The 27,529-nt window shown below is 42.7% G+C and overlaps 1 protein-coding gene across 1 annotated transcript in view; it reads left to right on the top strand.

Moving 5' to 3' along the window:
• Positions 1-26,733, top strand: part of LOC127007802 (retinoid-inducible serine carboxypeptidase-like) — a 44,892-nt gene extending 18,159 nt beyond the window's left edge. The window contains exons 2-10 of the mRNA XM_050879170.1: positions 6,996-7,234; positions 10,347-10,487; positions 18,756-18,845; positions 19,896-20,006; positions 20,727-20,985; positions 22,843-23,016; positions 23,614-23,691; positions 24,151-24,308; positions 24,842-26,733. Coding sequence (XP_050735127.1) covers positions 6,996-7,234; positions 10,347-10,487; positions 18,756-18,845; positions 19,896-20,006; positions 20,727-20,985; positions 22,843-23,016; positions 23,614-23,691; positions 24,151-24,308; positions 24,842-24,907 — 1,316 coding nt within the window. The 3' untranslated portion in view covers positions 24,908-26,733. The remainder of the gene's footprint in view (positions 1-6,995; positions 7,235-10,346; positions 10,488-18,755; positions 18,846-19,895; positions 20,007-20,726; positions 20,986-22,842; positions 23,017-23,613; positions 23,692-24,150; positions 24,309-24,841) is intronic.
• Positions 26,734-27,529: the final 796 nt, after the last annotated feature.

Here is a 27,529-nt window from a genome sequence, read left to right as displayed (position 1 = left end):
CACTTGCTGCTCATTTGTGCCTCCGTTATTTTCTTCTTTCGTAATGTTTTCTCTTGCTCCTCACTGCCTGAGTTCTAATTTATGACAACCATTTATTTTTCGTAATGTATTCTCATCTCACTTATGCCTTCGTTGTTTTTTGCTTACAGGGAAAAAAGTTGGAAAGTTTCGTTTAGTCGGCGCAACATCTGTGGTCATATGCCGGAGAAAGACAGAAGGGGAAGGAATTATAGGAGACGGGACACAACCCCCGATTAATACCTGGTACCCATTCACTGCTGGGTGGACAGGGGCGTAGGGTATCGGAAAAGCCGCCCAAATGTTTCCACTCCGCCCTTGAATCGAACCCGGGCGCTCTCGGTTACGAGCCGAGTGTGGTAACCACTGCACCACGAAGCCCCCTGCCTTTTAGAGTCACGGTTCTTGGAATATGTTTAAAGTGGGAGGCGATGCTCGACGTTGACTAAAATATTGCTCCCTAACGGTATCTAAGGACTGACTGGGTTATATTTACCGCGGCTCAAGTGACTGCAACATTTCCGGCGTAGAGTGCTTTAGGGGGGGGTGGGGGGGTGGACAAGGGGGGATAACCAGGAAAATTCTTCGGATCGTGGTTTCCTCCCTCCTTCCAATCTTCACTCTGCCTGACCACTCACTCTTGCACTCTTCCCTTCTTCACCTCTCACTCTTCTTGCGCTCTTCCTCATATCTCACTCTTGTACTCTTCCCTTCCTCTCACTCTTCTTGCGCTCTTCCTCATATCTCACTCTTCTTGCACTCTTCCCTTCCTCTCATTCTTCTTGCACTCTTTCTCATCTCTCACTCTTGCACTCTTCCCTTCCTCTCACTCTTCTTGCGCTCTTCCTCATATCTCACTCTTCTTGCACTCTTCCCTTCCTCTCACTCTTCTTGCGCTCTTCCTCATATCTCACTCTTCTTGCACTCTTCCCTTCCTCTCACTCTTCTTGCGCTCTTCCTCATATCTCACTCTTGCACTTTTCCCTTCCTCGCATTCTTCTTGCCCTCTATTATTCCTCAACTCACTCTCATACTCTTCCTCCCCTAACACTCTTCTTGCACCCTTCCTCACCTCTCACTCTTCTTGCACTCTTCCTCATATCTCACTCTTGCACTCTTCCCTTCCTCGCATTCTTCGAGCACTCAACTATTCCTCAACTCCTCACTCTTACACTCTTCTCTCCCTCGCCTCACACTCTTCTGGCAATCTCCTCTTCCTCACCTCCCCTCTCCTCACTCTACCTGCCCTGCCTGTTGTATTTACTTTGCTACTACTACTAATACTACTACAAAAGATACCTCCATCCATGTCTATTTTCCCGACACATAATCGTACTACTACTACTACTACTACTACTACTACTACTACTACTACTTAGATCAGTTCGGTGAGTCCGCCAGTCCCAAAGTCAACAACTGTTCTACATTAGGAGTGAGATTGCCTAGTTTGGTCATAGGCTTAGTCCGGTATGCGTCCCTTTTCCTCTCATCTCTCTCTCTCTCTCTCTCTCTCTCTCTCTCTCTCTCTCTCTCTCTCTCTCTCTCTCTCTCTCTCTCTCTGGTGTTTTCTGGCGCCAAACTATTATCATCTAACCTGTTTTTATTCTTTTTATTCTTTTTTAGTGTTGGAGAAATACCTGAGAGAGAGAGAGAGAGAGAGAGAGAGAGAGTCCTCGACATTCACACAAATATTGCGTCATGTGCACAAACTCTCATCTCTCTCTCTCTCTCTCTCTCTCTCTCTCTCTCTCTCTCTCTCTCTCTCTCTCTCTCTCTCTCTCTCTCTCTCTCTCTCTCTCTCTCTCTCTCCAGTCACCTTCGTAAGAGAAAAAACGTTAGGCCCAAATCAAATCCCATCGAGATTTACATAGATTTACATAGAAAATCAGACCACACAGACCCCATGGTCCAGACTTGGTGGTCTGTCCTTAAACCTAAGTGATTTTACATTAATCAGAAGACTCCAAAACGTTGCATTTCTACTCTAGTTAATATTACGTTGAAGGAAGTGACGGTCGAGCTTATTTTTGAAGGAGTCAATCGTGTTGCACTGGACCACTGATGGTGGAAGCTTATTCCATTCTCGCACTACAACGTTGGTGAAGAAAAATTTGGTGCAATCTGAATTTACTTGTCTACATCTGAGTTTTACGCCATTGTTCCTCGTGCGCAAAGTGTCATCGATCAGAAACAATGTTGATCTGTCTACATTCGTGAAACCATTAAGTATTTTAAAACATTCGATCAGTTTTCCTCGGAGGCGACGTTTCTCAAGAGAGAACATGTTAAGGGTAGAAAGCCTTTCTTCGTAGGATTTGTTGCGCAAGGAAGGGATCATTTTCGTTGCCCGACGCTGAACACCTTCTAATTTAGCTATATCCTTTGCATGGTGGGGAGACCAAAACTGTACCGCATATTCCAAGTGGGGTCTGACTAAACTGTTGTAGAGCTTACATCTTTATTCTTGAATAAAAGTTTCTTTTAATGAAGAACATTCTGTTCGCTTTATTTGCATCGATGCATTGCTGTGAGAGAGACAGAGAGAGAGAGAGAGAGAGAGAGAGAGAGAGAGAGAGAGAGAGAGAGAGAGAGAAAAAAATACAGTGATCACTTCTCTATCTCTAACACCCAAATGCGTGAAATAGGTACCAACCACACACACACACACACACACACACACAGCTGTAGGGGGGGAGGGGAAGGGAGGGAATAGGTAATGAGGTGGGGAGGAGGAGGAGGGGGGAGGTTTTGGCGCCATGAGGTCGGGCTGCGTGGCGTTGGAGAGAGAGAGAGAGAGAGAGAGAGAGAGAGAGAGAGAGAGAGAGAGAGAGAGAGAGAGAGAGAGAGAGAGAGAGAGAGAGAGAGAGAGAGAGAGAGATGATTGGTAAGGTGTATGTAGGTAGTAGATGCATGAGGGGGGGGGGGGGGGGGATGCACCTGAGAAAAACCCCTGCCAGGTATATTGTGTAGAGAGAAAAAGGGGGGGGGGGATGCTGGGGAGAGGGGACAAAGGAATGGGAGGAAGAGGGGAAGAAAGGGGAGAGAAAGAACGGGAAGGGGAATAAGGGAGAGAAGGGAAGGAGAAACAGAGGGAGAAGGGAAGGGGGGAGAGGGAGAGAAGGTAAGGCGAAAGACAAAGGAAGGGGAGGAAAAGGGGAAAGAGGGGAGAAGGGAAGGAGGGAGGAGGGAGAGAAGGGAAGGGGAAGGAGGGATAGAAGGGAGGAGGAATGATGATAAGGAAGAAAAGGGAAATGAGGGAGCGAAGGGAAGGGGAAGGAGGAAGAGAAAGGAAGGGGAATGAAGGAGAGAAGGGAGGAGGAATGAGGGGAAGAGAGAAAAGGAAATGAGGGAAAGGAAACAAGAGGAAGAGGGAATGAGAGAGGGGAAAAAGGGGAATGAAAAGATTAAAAGAAGGGAATAGACGCAGAAGAGGATGAAGATGGGGAATAAATGAAATGAATAAGGAACAGAGGGGAGGTAGGAGGGGATATGAGTGAGGAGGAAGAACGAGGGAAACAAGGAGGAAGAAGGAGAAAGATAAAAGAAATTGGAAGGGGGACTGAACGCAAAAGAAGAGTTACAAGAAAAAAATAATAAAGTAGAAAAAACGGTAACAATTTTAGATGTGGAAATAAACTAACAAAAATAAACCCACAAATTTACACATTACAGAAATAATTAAGTAATGGAAGATAGTATTTAGTCAACTTATTAACTAACCATACACGAAGAGAGAGAGAGAGAGAGAGAGAGAGAGGGGGGGGGGGGGATAAATGGCCTTCGTTTTACTTAGATACACCAAAAAGAAACATCTGTGCTCTTGCCCCTTGCCAATCATCACTCCACTTTACCTCCGTTTCAACTCTCTTTATGTAGTCGCAGATCCTCTTTTCCCTTCCTTTCCCTTCCTTCCTTCCTTCCTCGATCCCCTTCCCTTTTCTCTCTCTTTTCCCTTCCCTTCTCGCCCTCCTTCCCCTTCCCTTCCTTCCTTCCTTCCTCGATCCCCTTCCCTTTTCTCTCTCTTTTCCCTTCCCTTCTCGCCCTCCTTCCCCTTCCCTTCCTTCCTTTCCCTCCTTTACTCTTCCCCCTTCCTTCATTTCCCTTCCCTCCTTTCCCTCATTCTCTCTTCCCCCTTCCTTTCCCTTCTCCTCCTCCTCCCTCTTTCTTTCCCTCCATCCCCTTCCCTTTTCTCTCTATTCCCTTTTCCTTCTTTCCCTTTTCCTCCTTTCCCTCATTCCCTCCTCGCCCTTCCTTCCTTTCCCTTCCTTCCTCGCCCTCCTTCCCCTTCCCTTCTTTCCTTTCCCTTCCCCTCCTCCTCCCCCTTCCCTCTTTTCCCTTCCCTTCTTTTCCCTCCAACCCCTTCCCTTTTCTCTTTCTTTTCCCTTCCCTTCTTCCCCTCCATCCCCTTCCCTTTTCTCTCTCTTTCCTTCCCTTCCCTCCCTCTTTTCCCTCCATCCCCTTCCCTCATCTCCCTTTTTCCTTCCCTTCTTTCCCTCTTTCTCCTTTTCTTCTCCCTCTTTTCTCTTCCTTTCAATCATTCCCTCTCCCTTCACTTCTCTCCCTCTTCCCCCTTTCTCCTTAGCTCATAACACTTAAAAATATATTAATACTCTCATGTTTAAATAAATAAAAAGTTGAAATGGACTTACCTACTCATGGCTGTTAAAAAGTGAAAGAAGAGAATAAAAAGTTAAAAAGAAAGTTTATGACATACACGATTACAGTGGATTAAAAAGGTGTAGGCCGTCATGAGTAACCTGTAACACCTGTCGCACGTTAGTTGGTTAATTAGTGCACCTACCTGGAGAAGACCGTGGAAAGAGAAAGTCGAGTGAAAGTTTAGAAGGGAAAAGTAAGAGGTTTTTTTTTTTAAAGGAGAAAAAGATGTATATTGAAAAAAGGTTGATATACGATGTTGGGCAGACTTTGAGTGACATTGTTTAAGTTTAGAAGGGAAAAGTAAGAGGTGTTTTAAAGGAGAAAAAGATGTATATTGAAAAAAGGTTGATATACGATGTTGGGCAGACTTTGAGTAACATTATTTTTATTATTATTTTACTGTTGGTATTTATTGTTTTTTTTCCTTTTTTATTCTTTCTCTTTTTTTTTAATTATTACACTTTTTCACATTATGCTTATTTATTTATTGTTTTTGTTATTGTTATTGTTCTGATAGTGTTGTTGTTTTTCTTTTTTATTCTCTTCCTTCTTCTCCTTCTTCCTGTATCATCATTTCTTTCCCTCTCCTTTCCCATCTTTCCCTTCCCCTTCCCTTCCCATCTTCCCCTCTCCCTTCCCTCACTCCCTCTCCCTTCCCATCTTCCCTTCTCCCTTCCCCTTCCCTTCCTCACCCCCTCTCCTTTCCCCTTCCCCTCCTCACTCCCTCTCCCTTCCCCTTCCTTTCCTCACCATCTATCATTGTTATTGTCGTGGTTATGGAGTTTTTGTTTACGTTATTTTGTTCTTATCTTTAACTCTTTATTATTATTATTTTTTATACCATGGTCATATATTTAATGGCAAAACAATCGCGGTTCTGGTGACGAAATGCCAAAGTGTTTCCCAATGTTATGATACTGGCACGTGTCTTTGTTTATCGACGCGCGTTGCCGAAATCGTATGTTTGTGTAAGTAATGATAGGAAGCAATTTTTGTGAGATAACGACTTGCATGCATTACTTCCTCTGTCTGTGTTTGTCTATGCCTGTCAGTCTCTCTCTCTCTCTCTCTCTCTCTCTCTCTCTCTCTCTCTCTCTCTCTCTCTCTCCTTCCCTTCCTTTTTTTTTTACTCCTACCTTTTCCATCTTTCCTTCTCTCCCTTCCCTTTATTCTCCTTTCCTTCCTTCCCTTCCATTTTTTTTTTTACTTGTCCTACCCTTTCCTTCTTTCCTTCTTTTCCCTTCCTTCCCATTTTTTCCTTCACTGTATTTCCTCCCCTTTTTCTTACATTCCATTCTCTTCCTTTCCTATCCTGATGTGAAAATGCCTTGACTCTCTCTCTCTCTCTCTCTCTCTCTCTCTCTCTCTCTCTCTCTCTCTCTCTCTCTCTCTCTCTCTCTCTCTCTCTCTAAGGCCAGTCACCCGGTACTTCCCCTTCCCCCCTTTCCCTTCCCCCCCTTATGATATTGGGTGCAAAGACCTAGCTTCTGCCCCCCCCCCCTCCCCCAAAATTCACCTGCACGTGTATACCTATGATAGCCCCCCACCTCCTTCCCCTTCCCCCCCGACCTTCACCTGTCCCCTGTTACCCCCCCTCCCTCTCCTTCCCCTCCAGAACACCTGTGCAAAGAGTATACAGGTATAGGTGCTGAGCTTCATGTGGCATACCAATCTATCATCGGCGGACACACACACACACACACACACACACACACACACACACACACACACACGCACACACACAACAGAATAAAAAAAGCAGACAGACAGAGAGAGAAACAGACAGAAACAGATAAATAGACAGACAGACAAACAGAACACACACACACACACACACACACACACACACACACACACACACACACACACACACACAGGCACACATGTTTAGTCATAATTCATGGTTGTATTTATTGCTGTGTATCTGTCTGTCTGTCAATCTTTTTACCTGTCAATTTTATTCTATCTACGTATGTCTGTTTATCTATATGTCTATCTATCTTTATTATCTGACAACCCCTAATTTTTCCTCTCACACACACAAACACGCGCACAAACACCCCCTTCCTATCAAAACAGAGAAACATAACACAACACAACCCCTCTCACCCTTCTCTTCCCTTCACACACACACACACACACACACACACACACACACTCCTCCCTCTCCACCCTCACAAACAAAAACAACCCCTCTCCCCTTTCCCCCTCTCTCTTCCCCTTCCCACTCCCCTCCCCCGGTCCTCCCCTTCCTCTCCCCCCTTCTCCTTCACACACGGATCAACCGGTGACTCACTTCCCTCTCTGTACAATGTCAGGGTCGAGGAGAGATGGAGGCGGCCTTGGGGAAGCGAAGGAGAGCTGGGGCTACGTGAGTGTTCGCCCCGGGGCCCACATGTTCTTCTGGCTCTACTACACCACGGCCACAGGGGACTACCGCTCACGCCCCCTGGTGGTGTGGCTGCAGGGAGGGCCCGGGGCTTCCTCTACGGGCATCGGGAACTTCCTTGAGATCGGCCCCCAGGATGCGAGTCTCAAGAATCGGACGAATGCCTGGGTGAGTAAATGGGGTCTCGTGTTTTTTTTTTTTTTTTTGCATGTGTTCCTTCGTCTGTAAAGGTTCATGTGGTCTGTCTTGTCATCCTTTTTTTTTTTATTATTATTTTTTCTTCCTCTTTCTTTCTCCTGTTTGTTGTGGTCTGTATTTTGGCTTCATTTTTTTTTTTTTTACTGTATATTTTGCCCCCCCTCCCCTCTCTCTCTCTCTCTCTCTCTCTCTCTCTCTCTCTCTCTCTCTCTCTCTCTCTCTCTCTCTCTCTCTCTCTCTCTCTCTCTCTCTCTCTCTCTCTCTCTCTCTCTCATGCACAACAAAGAAAGACGTGAATAGAATGATCTGCTTTGAGAGAGAGAGAGAGAGAGAGAGAGAGAGAGAGAGAGAGAGAGAGAGAGAGAGAGAGAGCGCACTAATTTAGATGTGTTGGCCGTAGCGGTAATGAGCATGCATGATTATCACACACCCTCCCGCCGCCACCACCACCGCCAACAACAACAACAACAACACTTCCACGAGGCTGAGAGACGCCGGGTTCACGTGGTCCACATCCCCCTCGAGGCTGTAACACTCGAGGCAAGATTCATTAACCTCACACTCCACCCTCTGTCTTGGGCGATCCCCGGCGGACGACGCAGATGAAGAAAGGAAATGAAAGATAAAGAAGGATGTTGAAAAAGTCGCCTTATTTAACTTTACGAGAAAATGGATGGAGAAAAAGTCACCTAATTTAACTTATACGCGTATCATACTGAAAGGAAAATAATATACAAATGAAAAGTCACCTTATTAAAGAGTCCTAACCCACGTCTTACTTGAGAAGAAGGTATTACGAATGAATAAAAGCTCCCTTCGTAAAGAGCTGTACCGCATATCTTATTTAAGGACAGGGTATGAGGAATAGAAAGTTGCCTAATTAAGGAGTTGTAATGTTTATCTTACTCGAGGAAAAAGGAAAGATAGACAGAATAAAAGTCGCATTGATAAAGTTGTAACGCGTATCTTTCACGAGGAAAAGAAATGAAGGAAAGAAAAAAAAATAAGTCGATTACTATCAAAGAGTTGTGACGCATATCTTACCCGAAGAAAATAATGAAGAAAAAAAGGCGCCTTATCAAATGTGAGGCATATCTTGTTCACTTATCTAAGGTGATACGACTCCTTCACTAAGAGCTACGGAATAGACTCAGTTAAGTTGATGAAGTTACGCATTTTGATACTATTGCCTCGATGCGGATGTTTAATAATTGACGCGACGGTGGTTTTCTTGATTTACTTATTCATTGATTTTTGCACTGGACCATCGAGGGAGAGAGCCGCTGATACACAAACCCATAGGTAAACCACGAGAGAGAGAGAGAGAGAGAGAGAGAGAGAGAGAGAGAGAGAGAGGAACCCCCCCAAGAGAGAGAATGACCTGGTATACGTAATATATAAGTCTCAATCAAAGTCACACGGATTAAATTTGAGAGAGAGAGAGAGAGAGAGAGAGAGAGAGTAATGGCTAGTGTCACCTTCGTTCGTCTTTCTACACGCCTTCATCATCATCATCGTCATCATCCGGCCGTGTTCAGATCAGTCACGCGGGTTGAGGTAAAGATGAAAAAAAGAAGAAAAGTTTCGCTCCGCCTCCCCGCATTTCTTTGCGCTAACATGACCTGGCGCGGCGCACGGCTGGTTCTTTACGAGCGGACAAAACACTAAGCCATCTTTTACTGAGCGATCTCGGCATTACAGAGGAAATAAACAACTTGAATAAAATGAGTAAATAAAACGAATAAGAAAATAAAATGACGAAGCAATAATATGAAATGAAATAAGCGAGTTTAAACAGTATGCAAATAAATATTGAGCGGTATCAGCATTGCAGAGGAAATAAACAACTTGAACAGAATGAGTAAATAAAACAAATATAAAAAAATAAAATGAGAAAGCAATAGTATAAAATGAAATAAGCGAATTCAAACAGTATACGTATAAATGAAATAAATAAGTAAATAAGCAATAAACTAACGAAAAGAGAAAATAATAAATGAAAAAAATAAATAAAATGATTCAATAAGAAGCAAAAAAAAAAAAAAAATACAAATAAAATAAATAATAGAAAAAAAACATAAATACATCGATAAAACAAATGAAAGGCAAAAAACTACGATCAAAGACTTGGATACATATATAGATAAACAAATAAAAGACAAAAAAAAAAAAATACAATCAAATAACTAAATACCGATCGATACTTTGACAAATAAAAGGGAAACAGCCACAAGCGACCCACGATTACATAAACATCAACAACAACCACAACAACAACAACAACAACAACAACAACAACAACAACAACAACAACAACAACAAAATCCCACGGTCGGCAGTCTGTATATTCCTTCGGCGCGGGGCAGACAGGTGGTGAGGCAGGTGCACACACACACACACACACACACACACACACACACGCAGGACCCCCAATATATGCGAATTCGTAAGCGGTGGAGGCCTCGTGTGGTGGTGGGGCCTGACAGAACTCCACGTGGCAAAGGAAATAAATAGGTCTGGCAATCAAGCTGTGGCCCGTGTTCATAGTCGCTTCCGCCTCTCGCGTGAACTATTTCCAAAGGCTTCTATATTCCGTTCCTTCGAGGCTCGTATTCTGAGACGCTTGCAGCTCTGACAACAAACATCTCCAAGGGCCACGAAGAGGATTAGTCAGGTTCTCATGAGTGTTTTTCGCATTCACGGTGCAGAACCCTTGTCACACCATCACTGAGCTCATAAAACTACCCATGGAAAAACTCACAACCTGCACGAAAGCCTTGTCAAGCGTGGGTGTGTAAGCCATGAGATGTTTAATATGGCCCTCATTTTTTTGTTTACCGACTTATTTTCATGTTAACGTTCAATATATCGGAAAGCAAGGTCTGACAATCAAGCTTTATTTTTTGCTATCGAATTTTCATGTCAACATTTCATATATCAGGGGAAACACTCATCTGGAAAACTGAACTATAGGTCTATTTGGAGGAAAGGTCATTGCTACGGCCCCTTCTTTGGTCTTTTTTTTTCTAACCCTTCCAGCTTTTGTATTCAGTCTTCCTAACGCTCGCCTATCCCCATACAGACCAAGGAGGTGAACGTGCTCTTCGTGGACAACCCGGTGGGCACAGGCTACAGCTACGTGCAGGATCCCAAGCTGCTGCCCACCAACAACTCTGCCATCGCCACCGACCTTGTTAACTTCATGGGCGCATTCTTCAAAAAGGTGAGTCGCTCCTTTATGACAAGCTCTCCCTCCCTCTCTTTTTGACAAGCTCTCCCTCCCTCTCTTTTTGACAAACTCTCCCTCCCTCTCTTTTTGACAAGCTCTCCCTCCCTCTCTTTTTGACAAGCTCTCCCTCCCTCTCTTTTTGACAAGCTCTCCCTCCCTCTCTTTTTGACAAGCTCTCCCTTCCTCTCTTTTTGACAAGTTCTCCCTTCCTCTCTTTTTGACAAGCTCTCCCTTCCTCTCTTTTTGACAAGCTCTCCCTTCCTCTCTTTTTGACAAGCTCTCCCTTCCTCTCTTTTTGAGAAGCTCTCTCTCCCTTTCTTACAAGCTCCCCATCCCTTTAGAAGTATACAAGCTCTCCCTTCCTTCAGTTACAAGCTCTCCCTCCCTTTACTACAAGCTCCCCCTCCCTATAGAAGTATGCAAGCTCTCCCTCCCTTTCTTACAAGCTCTCCCTCCCTCGGCCATTTCCTTTATCAATTCCAACAATATAAATATACTAGAACAACATATATATACACACATAAACGTCTTACAAACCCACTTATCCACTTCCTATCTATCCACTTTTCCTTCCTCCTTACTCACTTTTCCTCCTATACCTACCCCACTTTTATTCCTACCTACTCACTACATGCTAATTTTCTCTCTGCGTAATAGTATGGCAAATATAGGAAAAAAAAAGTTAATTGGTAGTGAAGCATGTGGTTAAGTCCGTGTGTGTGTATGTGTGTGGGTGTGTGTGTGTGTGTGTGTGTCGCAGCCGGAAATGCCTGTCACTGGAGTCTGTCGTGGAGTGCGTTCATGTGTCATATCCTTGCTTGAGGGGGTATTGGGTAGGAGTAGGAGGGGGGGGCTGACAGGATGACATATAATAAGCGGAAGGATATTTATGAATGAAAAAAAGAAAATACCAGACAGACAACGGCATCTAACTTCATTCCCTAACAGATAAATTCGTGTAGTAAATACGAAGCAAACAACTAACTAACGAAAACATCCATAACTTCATTCCTAACAGATTAATTCGTGTAGTAAATACCAAACAAACAACTGACTAACTAAAACATCCTTAACTTCATTCCTTAACTAACTAAAACATCCACAACTTCATCCCTAACAGATTAATTCGTGTAGTAAATACCAAACAAACAACTAACTATCTAAAACATCCACAACTTCATCCCTAACAGATTAATTCGTGTAGTAAATACCAAACAAACAACTAACTAACGAAAACATCCACAACTTCATCCCTAACAGATAAATTCGTGAAGTAAATACCAAACAAACAACTAACTAACTAAAACATCCACAACTTCATCCCTAACAGATAAATTCGTGTAGTAAATACCAAACAAACAACTAACTATCTAAAACATCCACAACTTCATCCCTAACAGATAAATTCGTTGAGTAAATGCCAAACAAACAACTAACTCACTAAAACATCCACAACTTCATCCCTAACAGATAAATTCGTTTAGTAAATACCAAACAAACAACTAACTCACTAAAACATCCACAACTTCATCCCTAACAGATAAATTCGTTTAGTAACTACCAAACAAACAACTGACTAACTAAAACATCCACAACTTCATCCCTAACAGATAAATTCGTGAAGTAAATACCAAACAAACAACTAACTCACTAAAACATCCACAACTTCATCCCTAACAGATAAATTCGTGAAGTAAATACCAAACAAACAACTAACTCACTAAAACATCCACAACTTCATTCCTAACAGATTAATTCGTGTCGTAAATACCAAACAAACAACTAACTATCTAAAACATCCATAACTTAATTCCTAACCTTAATCTATTCCCGCCTGATAAATTTTCGTTTGGTAATCTATCAATATAAAGAAAAAAATAGCTCCCCCCCCCAAAAAAAAAAAAAAAAATCAGCGTCATTCGATAGACCGCTGAGTAGGCCTATAGGGAGTAATTACGCAACGAATAGATGGAATTAGAAATGAGTAGGTAGGGAGTAATTACGATATATTAGTGAATGACGCCACGATATGATGTTAATAACCCCATGACGTCAAATGAAAAAAAGTGAAGATATTACAGTTTTGATAAATTCTGACGTGTGTGTGTGTGTGTGTGTGTGTGTGTGTGTGTGTGTGTGTGTGTGTGTGTGTGTGTGTGTGGACGTTGTTAGTTGGTTAATTAGTTGGTTAGTTAAAGTTATGTTGTTAATTAGGGTCAGTTGGTTAGTTTTGTTTGTTTGTTAGTTACTTAGCTAAAAAAATAGTCAGTTGGTCGATTAATTTGTTAGATAGTTTAGTTAGCCACTCATAGTTAACTGTTTCCATTCTCTAAATTAAGTTAATAAGTTATGTTATTAATAAGAGTCAGTTGGTTAGTTTTGTTTGTTAGTTACTTAGCTAAAAAAAAAAAAAATCAGTTGGTCGATTAATTTGTTAGATAGTTTAGTTAGCCACTCATAGTTAATCGTCTCCATACTCTACACTCATAGTTAATCGTCTCCATACTCTAAATTGACCTGTCTATCCATGAAGAACGATAATGTAAACACAATATCGAAAAGAAGATCAGTCGTACCAACCCACCTCGATCGCCCCACCCCCCCCACCTCCCCTTCCGAGAGCTAAGTCCTGCCTCACTATGTTCCGCACGAGGTGTGTCTGTGTGTCTGGCCAAGATGTTGAAGGGTTAAACTCTCTCAGCCAGGCGAAAAACCGTTTCTTGACCAACTAGATTCGTCTTGGCTATAAAGGCTGGGTTTTGCCGAGTCACCCGTCGCTATGTGTAATGCAATCTATTATGCTTATTTCCGCTTAGTAACATTCTCTCTCTCTCTCTCTCTCTCTCTCTCTCTCTCTCTCTCTCTCTCTCTCTCTCTCTCTCTCTCAATATCTGTTTATGAGGTGTATAAAACGATTCGAGCTTTTTTCTCCCTCTTTTTATACATCTATCTATCCATCTATCCCTATCTACCTACGTATGTGTTTATCTACCTATATATGTCTATCTATCTATCTATCTATGAAGCGTATAAATCACCTCGAGGCAAACATTTGACGAGTTTTAAAAGTAATCATAAAAAACCCTCGAATGGCGTCAGTCCAGCATTGAAGAGAGATTATTGGCAGGTATATATAGTGGAGGTCACCCACGCCGATCACCTGACACCTGGGCGAGAGGTAATTATCCCCTACCAAAACGTCTTCCTCCCCCGCACCCTCCCTGCCCACCTGTCTTGACCGTTGGCCTTGCTTGACCTCACTTGTGGCTGGGGGGAAAGGAGGAAAAGAGGGATCAGACAAAAACGTTTCCACCCTTCCTTCGTTTCCTTTATTTCCTTTCCTTTCCTTCTCATCTTACTTTCCTTTCATCACTTTCTTTCTCTCCTTCCTTCCCCTCCATTCTCCCCTCCCTACGTTTCCACCCTTCCTTCTTTTCATGTCTTTCCTTTCCTTTCCTTCTCATCTTACTTTCCTTTCATCACTTTCTTTCTCTCCTTCCTTCCCCTCCATTCTCTCCTCCCTACGTTTCCACCCTTCCTTCTTTTCCTGTCTTTCCTTTCCTTTCCTTCCCTTCTCATCTCACTTTCCTTCTCTCCTTCCTTCCATTCCATTCTCTCCTCCCTTTCCTTTCCTCCCTACGTTTCATCAACCTTCCTCCTTTTCCTGTCTTTCCTTTCCTTTCCTTCTCATCTTGCTTTCCTTTCATGCATTCCTTCTCTCCTCCCTTCCATCCTCTCTCTCCTTTCCTTTCCTCCCTACCCCGTTTCATCAACCTTCCTCCTTTTCCTGTCTTTCCTTTCCTTTCCTTTCATGCATTCCTTCTCTCCTCCCTTCCATCCTCTCTCTCCTTTCCTTTCCTCCCTACCCCGTTTCATCACCCTCCCTCCTTTTCCTGTCTTTCCTTTTCATCCCTTCTCATCTCCCTTTCTTCCCTTCCCTTCTCCATTCCCTTTCCCTTCCATGATCCCCTCCCTTCCCTTCCATCCTATCTCCTCTCTTCTCTTCCCAACCCTTCTCCATTCCCTTTCCCTTCCTTCCTTCCCTTCCATGATCCCCCCCCTTCCCTTTCATCCTCTCCCCCCTCTCATCTTCCCTTCCATGATCCCCCCCTTCCCTTCCATCCTCTCTCCCCTCTCCTCCTTCTCCTTCCCTTCCATGATCCCCACCCTTCCCTTCCATCCTATCTCCTCTCTTCTCTTCCCAACCCTTCTCCATTCCCTTTCCCTTCCTTCCTTCCCTTCCATGATCCCCCCCCTTCCCTTTCATCCTCTCCTCATCTTCCCTTCCATGATCCCCCCCTTCCCTTCCATCCTCTCTCCTCTCTTCCCTCTCCTCCTCCTCTTCCCATCTCCTCTCCTGACTTTCCTCCCTTCCTTTCCCTTCAACTCTTCTCTTGTTATTGTCTTCGATTTCGTTATATGATGCACATGAGTAAATAAAAAAAAAATACTGAAATAATGAAAAGGACACAGTGGGAAAGACAATGATGAACAACGACCGGGATAAACATAGATAAATATATTAAAAGAATAGTGAATCACGTGGACATTTTTTTTTGTTAGAGGTATAAGTTGCAAGCTCACACAAAATAACCATGAAAATTAAGAATGGAAAGGGAGGAAATTTAGAAGACAGACAGACATGTGATTTACGTTTAATATGACATTCGCAGAAGATAAAATATTTAGCAGAAAAGTGAAGTTACAACATGACATGCTTGGTGAACCTTTGAAGTTAAAAGACTGAATAAAATAACCAGAAAAAGACACTCAATAAATACTGTGGAAAAAGCCATGACGAAATAACAGAAGAGAAAGAACGAGAAATATACAAGAGGAAAGACACCTGACCTGACTTGACCTGACCCCACTTGACCCACATTCCTCTACCCTTTCCTTCTCCCTTCTCCCTTCTCCCCCGCCCTCTTAATGGCCTAGTTCTCCTCCCTTTTTTTCCTTAGACTCTTTCTTTAATTACTTTTCAGCCCGTCCCATCTCTCACCATTATCCTCTTTTCCTCCTTTCCTTGGTTTTTTCTTCCCTCTACCTTCTCTGTCCTTCCTATTATCTTCCTCTCCTTTCCATTTTTCATCTCCTCTATCCTTCCCTTTATCGCTTTTCTCCTCCATATTTCATCTTTCATCTCTTTATCTATCCATATATCTATCCCTATCTATCTACATTTGTGTCTGTCTGTCTATCTATCTATCGCTTTATCTTTTTCTTCCTCTCCTTTCCATATTTCATCTTTCCTTTACTTCTTCTATGCTTTCTTTTGTCTTTGTCTTCCTCTCCTTTCCCTTACTCATATTTCCCCCTCTCCTTCCTTCCTTGTTCTCCTTTCCATATTTCATCTTTTTTACTTCTTCTATCCTTCTTTTTATCTTCCCCTCCTTTCATTTCCATTATTCATCTTTTCCTCCTCTCCTTCCTGTTTATCTACCTCCCTCCTTCCTTTTCTTCCCTCCATCTCCTCCTCCCTCCTTCCCTCACCAACACCTCATCCCTTCCTCCCTGTCTACGCCCCTCTTCCCTCGCCTATATCTCCTCCCTCCTTCTTTTCCTTCCCTCCATCTCCTCCTCCCTCCCATTCTCCCTCCTTCCCTCACCAACACCTCCTCCCTTCCTCCCAGTCTACGCCCCTCTTACCTCTCCCCTTCTCTCGCCCATATCTCCTCCCTGCTTCCCTCTCCCACACCTCTTCCCCACCTACCTCCTCCCTCCCTAATCCCCACCTTCCTTCTATATCCATACCTCCCCCTCCCTCTCCCCCATACCTGACCTTGAGTCCACACCTGTCCCAGCCCCCCCCCACACACACACAAACACACACACACCTCTGACGTCACATCCACTCTCCCTGAATAGCCACGATTTACTTTTTTATCTTATTTGCTTGAGTTTTCTTTATTTTCTCTTTGTTGATTTTTTTTTCTCTTTCTCTAACACACACACACACACACACACACACACACACACACACACCTTTGCTATATGGAATCATGTGTCGAAACCATAAAACTAAAACTAAAATCAGGAGTTACTGTAAAAGAAGAGTGTCTGAGAGGAAGGGAAGGGAGAGGGAGGGAGGAAGGGAAGGGAGTGAGGAAGAAGTGAGGGAGTGAGGAAGTGAGGAAGGGAAGGTGAGGGGAAGGGTGGATTAAGAAGGAGGGTTTTAATGCACGGATGAGTGGGTTCAATAGGCCAATGCACTCTAGCAAACACGGCACAGAGTAAGGCAACGGGAACACCTCTTTGCAGTGTGTTTTTAGCGGGTACTTACCGAAACGAGGCCCAAGAAGTAATCCACTGCTTGTGAAGGGGAAGTTACACACACACACACACACACACACACACACACACACACACACACACACACACACACACATACACTCTCATTTGCCCTGAAAAAAAGAGAAAAGGATAATGAATGAATAAAAATGAATTGTTGATGATGTAAGCTTTGAATTTGTTTTATAATAGCGACATTTGTGAAGTTTTAGTGTTGTCTAGTGAAATGGGGATGGATCTGTTAACTAAAAATATTCATCTGCAAAATAAATAGTAATATATAAAAAAAAACTGGAAAATTGATGGCAAGCTTTTATTTCTTTTTTTTTCATTTGAACTTCAGTGTTATCTTGATATTTTTTGAAGATTGTTAACTAAAAAAAATACTTGATATGGATTTTTCATCTTTCCTCAACCCCTTCTCTCCTTCCCTTTATCTTCAAACTCAAATGGGTCAAGGGTTACAACAAAGGCGATATAAATAAAGTACTGAGAATTAGCCAGCAAGATAGAACACGCAGTAATGGATTTAAATGAGAAAAGTATAGATTTAGGAGGGAAATTGGAAGGCATTGGTTTAGTAATAGGGTGGTGGGGGAATGGAATAGACGCAGCAATCACATAGTTAGTGCAGGGACGATAGCTTGTTTTAATTAAATGTAGACTTGATAGCTACATGGACGAGGATGACAGGTGGTAGTGGGGGGGAATCTGGAGCTGCCTTGTGTAGACCATTCGACCTCTTGCAGTCTCCCTATGTTATTGTGTTCTCTTTTTCCACCTCTCTTCAACCTCCTCTACTTAATAATCATATATCCTTCCCTTCTTGCCTCCCTCCCTCCTTCCTGCTTCCTTAACCTCCCCCCATCTCTCTTTATGTATTTGTATAGCATAACTTACAATACGAGCTAAGACCTATGTACACTAATTCATATACATACATTTTTTTCAAATTTGAGATTATAAAGTATAAAATCTGTGAATAAAAAGGGAACGTTGTATTTTGTATTTAAGAGAGAGAGAGAGAGAGAGAGAGAGAGAGAGAGAGAGAGAGAGAGAGAGAGAGAGAGAGAGAGAAAATAAATAGGAAGAAGTAAATAAGTGATGATGAAGGAAAGAAGTGACAGGAAGAAAGAATAAAACTAAGGATTTGAAAGAAGAAGAAAAAAAAAAAGATTCATGTTCAGCGTGGGTTGTGTGAGTGTGTGTGTGTGTGTGTGGGTGTGTGTGGGTGTGGGTGTGTGTGTGGGTTTACGCATCAGCTGCCATTCTGCATCACTTTAACTATTACATCCCAAGTGTTTGTCTGTCTATCCATCTGTCTGTCTGTCTGTCTGTCTTGGGTGCAAATGTTCTTGGTTCACGTGGGCGGTTAATTAACTTTCTCGCCTCGACAGGAAGACAGATAACAGACGTGTAATCAATCTCATATATAAATATTCCTTCCCCCCTCACACACACACACACAAATAAAGTTTAATATATGCTCCATTATCTGCTATTAATCTCTCTCTCTCTCTCTCTCTCTCTCTCTCTCTCTCTCTCTCTCTCTCTCTCTCTCTCTCTCTCAGTGCAGTCATATGCTTAAATTTAAAGTGCTTCCATATTTTTTTTTTATCTAAGTCTACTATGCATTTTTCTTACTTTTTCTTTTTTCTTTAATTTTCTTCCTTCCACCACACCCATTCAGTTAATTTTCATCTCTTTCTTGTTTTATTCCATCTTTCTTATTTTTCTATCTATGTAAATCTATGTAATTCTCTCTCCCACAAAGGTGCCGCAGTTTAAGGACACCCTCCTCTAGTCTGGACCATAGGATCTGTGTGGTCTGAATATCTATGTAAATCTAAGTAATTTTCTCTCTCCCACACAGGTGCCAGAGTTTGACACCCTCCTCTAGTCTGGACCATAGGACCTGTGTAGTATGATGATCTATGTAAATCTATGTAATTCTTCCTCTCTCCCACACAGGTGCCAGAGTTCGAGAAGGTGCCTCTGTACATCTTCACGGAGTCCTATGGCGGCAAGATGGGGGCCAGGTTTGCACAGGCTCTCAGCAAGGTAGGTTTCTGTCGCCTAATTTTTAAAACGTTGCATTAGTCTTTAACCCGGTAGCAGCGGGGATCATGTTTCTTAATGGTCCCTCTAAGCAAGAAAAATGAGAAAAAATCATCACTCACACAAACCATTTCATAATATATATCAAAGCATTTGTGATCAGTTTATGCATCATCTATTTTGGGGGGTTTATATCATGGCACAAATTTGGCCTGTCGCTGCTACACGGTAAAGCCACAAATTTGGCCTGTCGCTGCTACACGGTAAAGCCACAAATTTGGCCTGTTGCTGCTACACGGTAAAGCCACAAATTTGGCCTGTTGCTGCTACACGGTAAAGCCACAAATTTGGCCCGTGTTGCTGCCGGGTTAAGAATATTGTGGTTAATTTGTCTTCTTCGACCTGTTTTTCAAGGCACAGTTGGTTGGTTTTCTTGATTTTTTATAACATTTTACGACTGAACTTGTAATAACGTCGAATTAACTGTGATATTCCAACACTTATAGCTAACTTGGTCCTGTAAGTGGAATTAAATAACCAAAATAGCCATGTAATTGCTAATGAACAACATGAAAAAAATTCTGGTGTCTGTTAGTCCAACCTTAAAATCGTTCAGTATGCAGCGACCCATTTTCTGTGTTAATGATATTGGTCCGGGTTGATTTTCCTCCACTTGTGAAATTTGTTACTTGAGTCGTATGTGGATGTATACCACGTTTAATTCACTTCACTGTTTCTCATACATTTTCTCAAGTTCATTTGGTTTCATATTTTCTCAAGCTCATTTTATATTTTTTGAAGTTCATTTAGGTTCCTGTTTTACATATTCCCAAGTTCATTTCAGAGGTTCTCGTTTCATATTTTCTTATTTCAAGTTTATTCACATCTTGTTTTACGCTCATTTCATATTTTCTTGAGTTATTTCTTAGGCTTACCATTCCTCAACACCATGCCATCATCCTTTCTTCTTGTGGTGGATTTAATAATTTCTCTACACATAATACATTTCCACATTTTCCTTTATTTATTTTCATGGTTGTCTTTGGTCCACAGGCGGTGCTCCAGAAGAAGGTGCGGTGCCAGCTGGCGGGTCTTGTCATGGGGGACTCCTGGATCTCTCCCGTGGATGCTGTCAAGGCTTGGGGCCCATACCTCTATGCCACGGTGAGTCACAGTGAAGGCAAACACACCAAACTTTTCTGCCGTTAACTCCTTGATTTTTTTGCAGTAAACAGCTCAAGGGCAATATGCAAAGAAAAACAACAACAGCAAAAAAAACTCCAATTGTTACTTTTATGACAGCAAATAGAGTGGTTTGATTCTGTTTTCTCTTGTAAAGTCCAGCATTGTAATATCTGACATGCAGGATCAGTAACAAATATTTTTAGTCGATCTTCATCTTCTTTATCATTTACAAGGTTGGAACAGAATATAAAAGCTCTTGTTTGCTTCTTAAGACTTGGACGAGAAGGTTCTATATTTCTCTGTGATTTTTTTTTCATACGATTCAGTTGGTAAATTAGTCAATGTTTCAGTTATAGCTTTTTGCAGATTCATTAAACATATGTAAGTGTGTGGGAGGAGAAAATGAAAGCTTCTGTTTATTTCTACTTCAAACCAAGGGAAGAAAAGTTTATATGTTATGGTGCCTCTGTGATTGGTTCTGTTGATGATTCGGTTGACAAAGTATTTCCTGCTTCAGTTATGGGTTTTGCAGACTTATTGAAGATATGTAGAGTACTATAAAAGAAGAGGCTGTTAGGTGTCTTCTTTCTTTGCTTTCTTTGTTCAGTGTCCTTTTTCTTTTGGGGTTGGACGGGTCTATGTTAGGTGTGCACTATGTATATCTCGGACTGGTGTTTCATGATGTGACGTTTTCCACAGTCCCTGATTGACTCGGCCGGGATGGCTTCCGTTGACGCCAAGACCGACGAGGTGGCCGCCGCAGTGAAGGCCGGCAAGATGACTGACTCGACCAAGCTGTGGGGCGAGGCGGAGCAGCTCATCGAGAGGGTCACCAATGGAGTCAACTTCTACAACATCCTGAAGACGCCCAACAACTCCTCCACTGCCAACCACATCACGGGGACCACAACTCCACTGCCAATAAGGGACAACCACACTTTCAAGACCCCGGAAGTTGGTAAGCTGGATTTGCAGGCTTCAAAAATGTACCACCAAAGTCATCTGGTGCAAATAACGTTATGAATTAAACATGACTCCAGCCTGCTACTGTTATTGCTTCATCACAGTCATGCTAAAATGATCGAGAGTTTGTGTCAGTTGCACACCATAGTCTTCCAAATATGTCGAGGCTGGTCTGGCGTTGGCTCCCGTGGGTTCTTTCCCCCCTCTGCTCTGCCACACAGTCCCAACACCTATCTCTTCCTCTCATATGTAAGCTACAGGTAACATATGAGAGAAAAAAAATAGGTGTTGGGACTGTGTGGCGGAGCAGAGGGGAGAAATGAGCCCATGAGAGCCAACGCCAAAACGGCCTCGACAATTTGGTTTCACTATAGTCTCGTATCCCATGTGTTAAAAGGGTTGGTGCTCATAAAGTAATTCCCCAACTTTCTTATGGTAATTTATAAGAGGGCTGGTATTAAGAGAACATGGTTGGCACATGTAATCATCTGTAGCCTTTCAAAGCAAATCAGGAATCCAAACTGAAAAGTGATGAATCTATTCGTAACGCTCCTAAAGTTTCCTTCCCCCCTTTTTTTGTTTTTCCTTCAGCTCTGGTACACTCTCTTTATAGGGCCTGGTGGTTGGTCCCAGCCCGTAATGGTGCATGTTTTTATAGTGGTGCTGCCTTGCTCGGGTCATGCTGCCCCTAAAAGCTCAACTTTGATCCACTTGAAAGAGTGTCTCTAGAGTCCGGGTTGATAGGTGGTCTTCAGGACAGCATGTGGGTAGTCTTACGGCCATAGTGTTAGACTTCTCCATTCCCATCCCTTACCCGTGGCCATAAACCGTGGTGTAAAGCGTCCCTATGTGGTTGGGGTTGTTTTACGCTACCCCGTGAGGGTGCGGATGGTGTGGGAAAAGTGTTGACTCCGCGGGGTAGAGAGCAGGACATCTTTGGCTTATCCTTCGTATATTTCATGAGTAAATAGTGTTCTATTTGTTATTATAGAAGGACATATATTGAAAAGCATCAGAATATTTGTATGACTGATATTATATCGCAAACTTTGCTAAAGTTAATATATATTTTTTAGTTTGTAAAGACTCTGGTGTTTCCATTTGATTGTAAACGTACAGTTATTCCTGAATATTCATTTATAATTGTCCGCAAGAATGTCAAAAGACGGCAGACTGATGACTAAATATGTCATTATTATGGGAATACTTAACATATACCATAAAAAAGGGCATTTCTTGGCTTGATTTAAGACAAAAATGCCATTAATGACACGACCTGGCAACCCCGGTGTGGCTGCCCAGGTGTGTGACGAGTCATGGATACCAACCTGTCTCATAAATTAACTTACCCACGTTACTTGTTATTTACCTGTAGATCAACAACGCTATTGTTTTGTTTTATGATATATAATGTCTATGAATACAATGGTGTGTAAGAAATGCATTATTTATTTCGTTTTCTGTAATTATTGGTTTGAAAGTGCTGCCAACATTATTATGACCTGCGGCTTGGTAGCTCATATCTGTCCCGGGGATGGGAAGGTAACGGGGTGGCTTGTCCATACCCCAGTCCCGTGTGTGGGGATGGGGACGGGTAGGGAATGGGGAAGACTAACACTATGGCCGTTAGGTCACTCAGCGATGACTTCAAATTATCAGCTTGTAGCAGCGGGTGGGACTTGAACTTGGGCCCTCAAAGACCACACAGTGACCACTCAGCCACTGCCTCCCCTAGAGATAGTGTCATGTTCTTCCTCACCAATCAGCAGACTTCTAATATACTGTATGACTGTGAGAAAGGAGGGTTGTGTGGCATGTCTGTTGAGTGACTAACTTCTCATTCCCCCGTCAGCATACCTGTACTACCATCATGTGGGCCGAATCTCTGCAACCCTGGACGCCTTGATGAACGGGCCAATCAAGCAGAAGCTCAAGGTTGTTCCCGCCAACGTCACCTGGGGAGGCCAGAGTGAGGAGGTGTTTGACGCCCTCTCGGCAGACTTCATGACCTCGGCCATCCCAAATGGTGAGTGTGCAGTGAGTGATAATAAAGTAAGAGGGTTCTGTGCTGTTGTATATATTCATAGGTTCCTAGACAAAGATAAAACAATGTGTTGCGGACTCCTTTTTTTTTGTTTACACGAGTTTGACTCATAAAAGTAAAACAGCACCCAATGTTTTGCCCAAGGGATTCAAATGCTATTCTGCACTAGCCTGGAAGCATCTGGTCTGCATTCCATTTGTAGTGACCTATTAGACACAGAGGCTCCAAAAATCCCATTTAGATAAAGTGTTGCCTCTTTAGACAATTGCATATAGCACTGCCTCCCATCTAGTTGGTTGCAGGTTTAATTCCTCCTCCTCCTCATCATCATCGCTTAACGTCCATTTATTCCCTATGGTGGGGTTGGACGGGATATGAGCCTCCTCCACTGTTGCCGGTCCATAGCCATTTCTGCCGTGATGTTCAGCCTCCTCATATCTTCCTCCACCACCTTTCTCCACGTCTTCCTTGGCCTTCCTGGTCGTCTTCTGCCCTCTTCTTCTTCTTCTTCTTCTTCAATCCCTGCCACCGGAAATTTATCTCCTCCTTTCTGAACTCGATCCATTTTTTCCTCTTCAGTGGAGATGCTGCTGAACACAACCTCCCTCAAGGTGGTGGTGTACAACGGCCAGCTGGACCTCATCGTGTGCACGCCAGGTGAGTGGTCAACCCAACGAGACACTAGTGCTCCATGTTCTGCCTTCCTTACACACACACACACACACACACACACACACACACACACACAAAAATTTATCATTATCTTCACTATTTCTCTTCACATTGTAAGGAAGGTGAAGATTTGAAAAGACTTCACATGTGACTGTTCTGAGCAGTGTCCCGGGTGATCAGGAAGGTTCATCTTGTGTCATCACGCTCTTGGGACATGGAAATTACATCCCTTTTAGTCACACTCTGTAAACTGCAATACAGTACAGAGATATCTCCTTATTTCCCATGTCTTGGGGACTTAAATTGTCACAAACTTTAATTAAGCTTATTTAAAAATATTCAAATTTTACACAGAAAGTTCTCCAAACTAAGCAACAGTGTCAGCTGATGAAGTTGTCTTCAGAGCCTCAGGGACATCATGGCTAATGGAGATGAATATTTCAGGTGCCCAGAAGTGGGTTGAGAACATGCACTGGGCCGGCACCAAGCAGTGGGTGCAGTCCACCAGGAAGCCGATGGTGGACAGCACAGGCGGCACCATGGCCTTCTCAAAGTCCTTCAAGAATTTCAGCTTCTACTGGATTCTCAATGCTGGGCACATGGTGAGCCAGATGAGAGAGTTGATTTTGTGTATTTCTGAATATTTTTCTTGACTTTAAAGTGAGGCAAAGTTGGAGACATGCACTATAGCTGCGCCTGGCAGTGGTGCTCACCTCCGTCCCACTGCCCTGAGCCTGTGGTGGGTGAGGACCCATTGCCCTATGACACAGGGCAGGTGCAACGTCTGGGTTACCACTCAACCTTCCCAGGCTTTCCCAGGTACCCATTAATCAACCAGCCCTAAATGAAGATGAATGGCTGAATGGGCTGTGTGCTGACTGCCCAGGCTGGGATTCAAACTCAGGCTCAAGAATTGTAGCTTGGTGTGCTAACCACCACACCACGGAGGGGGTGTCTTGGGTGTCTTGACATTAGTAGCAATGAACAATACTCTTGGAAACATGTCAAACATCATTATCACTTGAAGGTTTCACTGGGCTAACATACAGAGACACCTAACTGTTCATGAATTACTTTGAGATCTTCACAATGCCAATTTTTCAATGGTGTAATGTCTCATGGCGATATTTTGCAGGTTCCCGCAGATGCCAGTGACGTGGCCATGCGGGTGATGGAGGAGATCGTGGGCACCAAGAAGTAGCCCACACGCTGGCCTCACAGGTGCTTGGTGAGCTGCACAACAGGTACGGCTCCTTAGCAATGCACGTGCACCATTCCAACTTGTACCATCAGAGAAGAAAACAACCCTAAAATCTGAGTTGCAGTATAAAAAAGAAAAGCAAGTTAAGGCTAGATAAAGATGGATAATCATGCTTGACTTTGTGATTACTTTTTACAATTGAACTCAACTTGTCAGGGTATTTTTGTCCTTGATACAAGTGCTAATTGGAATGGTGTCTGTGGGTTGTTAAGTGTGGCCTACCTGTGTGTGTGGCTGGGGCAGGTATGGCTGGGAGGCTGAACCAACAGTATTAACATTGATCATTTGCATACTTCCATGTCTTCAAAAGGGTTCACTTAGTCTAGTATGTAAGTTGGGCTTGGGCATGAGCTTTGCATAGCATATCACACTATATTGGAGGCAAAGCAATGCCATTTTACTCTGAGCCATTGTGATACATTAACCCACAGGGATAGCATTAGTGAGCTGATTCTGGGTCACTAGTTGTGCTGTGACCTGTGAGTCCAACCTAGGTCATTAGTTATGTTGTGAGGTCAATGCAAATAGCGTGTGTGTGAGCCGGGTGCGTGTGAGTCATGGGGGTTACAATAATTACTCTGTTCATGTCCTGGGTGGCTGGGGTTCAACATTACCAGATTGTCGTTCTTTGCCTTCTATGTCTGCCGATTTCCAACCCAAAAACTGCTTCCATCACCCAAATAACTGCCTTCATATATGGTTGATTATTGGTGTTTCTTGGCAACAGTTACGGGCCAGAAACCAGTAAATACGCGGCTCTGAGTACGATAATCTGGCAACGGTGCTGGGGCCTGAAGGAGTGGCTGAAGGCAAAGCAGGTTGTTCAGTAAGCTTGTCCACATATCAGTCGCTCATCATTCAGACATATCAATCAGTCGCTCATCATTCAGGCATATTAATCAGTCGCTCATCATTCAGGCATATCAATAATCCGAATGACATTTATTTGTGATAGTGAGAAGCAATTAGTTGTAGTTAAGCAGAGATGCCTTTTGAACAACTGGATGTGAAAGGAATAGTTAGATATTAAGAAGCACAAAGTTCATAGATAGAAAGGCTGTGCGGGGGATTATCAAGGTTATGTAGGAAGGTGTTTGTATCGTTGTGAAGAGAACTCGTAAACAAGACGGAGAAGAGGTGCTCATTTTCTTGCCTTCTCGTGTAGTAACCATGTAAAAGAACGAGGGAATTTATAGTGCATGCTCCTTTAGTGGCCATTCTAATTAGTGATCATGACAAGAATTAAACAACAACAACCTGGAGAACTTAAGCAGAGGTATGAAAATAATAACTGTCAAAATAATAGGAAGTAGTAATATTAATTTTGACGAGTATTTATTTTCTTTACGCCTGACCTTCAATTCCCAGGGTATTAGATTAGAAGAATTAGATTGGTGCATGTAGTTAGATAAGTGAAAATATCCTGCCGAGGAATGAAAAATGATCTGTGGTTTTACTGTTACAAGGAAGACGTAAAGGATAAGATGAAGGATAATAGGATGATGATGATAAGATGAAGGATAATAGGATGATGATGATAAGATGAAGGATAATAGGATGATGATGATAAGATGAAGGATAATAGGATAATACTAAGATAAAGGATAATAGGATGATGTTAAGACAATAAGGACTTGATAAATTGGAAGGTATACATTGTGAAGGTGGATTCAAGGCATTACTACATATAAAGGAAGAGTGTGATGGTCTCGTTGATATGTGATGCATTATATATTAATAATTGTTTAATAAAGGTACTATTATAACATGAGTGTCTTGATATATACCTCACTAACCTGTAAAGATGAAAGGTAGAGTTGGGGGATACACTGTTTATACCTGCACATGGAGATAAAATTAGGTGTTGATGATAAAAGAAAATAATCCTATAGAATCTACAAACAGAGGAGAGAGGGTCTTTTTTTTTTCTAGGGAAATTTTGGAAGCCCATTTTTCAGTGATTTTGGCTTCCCCCCCAAAACTCCGGTTCCCCACAGTTCCTCAGGCTTGTCTTGGGGGGTAGGGGGGGGGCTGGTGTGGCGGAGGGGGAGGCGGACCTCTTAGAAAGTATTACCATATAATTTGCTGTTTCGTACAATACAAAGCATATAAATACAGCCAGCTTCATCTAGTGGGTTTGATAATTCCCAGTATTTTCAACCCCTACATTACTCCTTGGAAATTAATACAGATATCACTAAAGAATTCTGAATATTTAACGAGACTGCAGTTCAACCGTCTTGGGAAATCATAAGATCCAATTCAAGGTGAGGTCATTTTCACAAGATTCCTATTTCTGTCTACTGATGCCTGTTTTTTTTTTGTTCATAAGGGGTTGGACTTAGCAGAGGATTCTTAACCATCTCCTGTAGCTACGTTATGTTCTCAAATACTCTAGTCTTTTCACACTCGGTTCTCAATGTGCACGATACTGTATAAACCTTCTCAGATATGTTACTCTACCTTCTGACTGGTGTATCTTAGAATCTGACTGTCATACCTCCTAAACTATAATAACTAACGCTTAATAATCTTTCAACATGACTTGGGTATCTTCAAACC

Source organism: Eriocheir sinensis, chromosome 36, assembly GCF_024679095.1.
Source record: "Eriocheir sinensis breed Jianghai 21 chromosome 36, ASM2467909v1, whole genome shotgun sequence".
NCBI classification, from domain to species: domain Eukaryota; kingdom Metazoa; phylum Arthropoda; class Malacostraca; order Decapoda; family Varunidae; genus Eriocheir; species Eriocheir sinensis.
The sequence above is the reverse complement of the archived record's forward strand: the minus strand, read 5'-3'. Positions and strand labels throughout refer to the sequence as shown.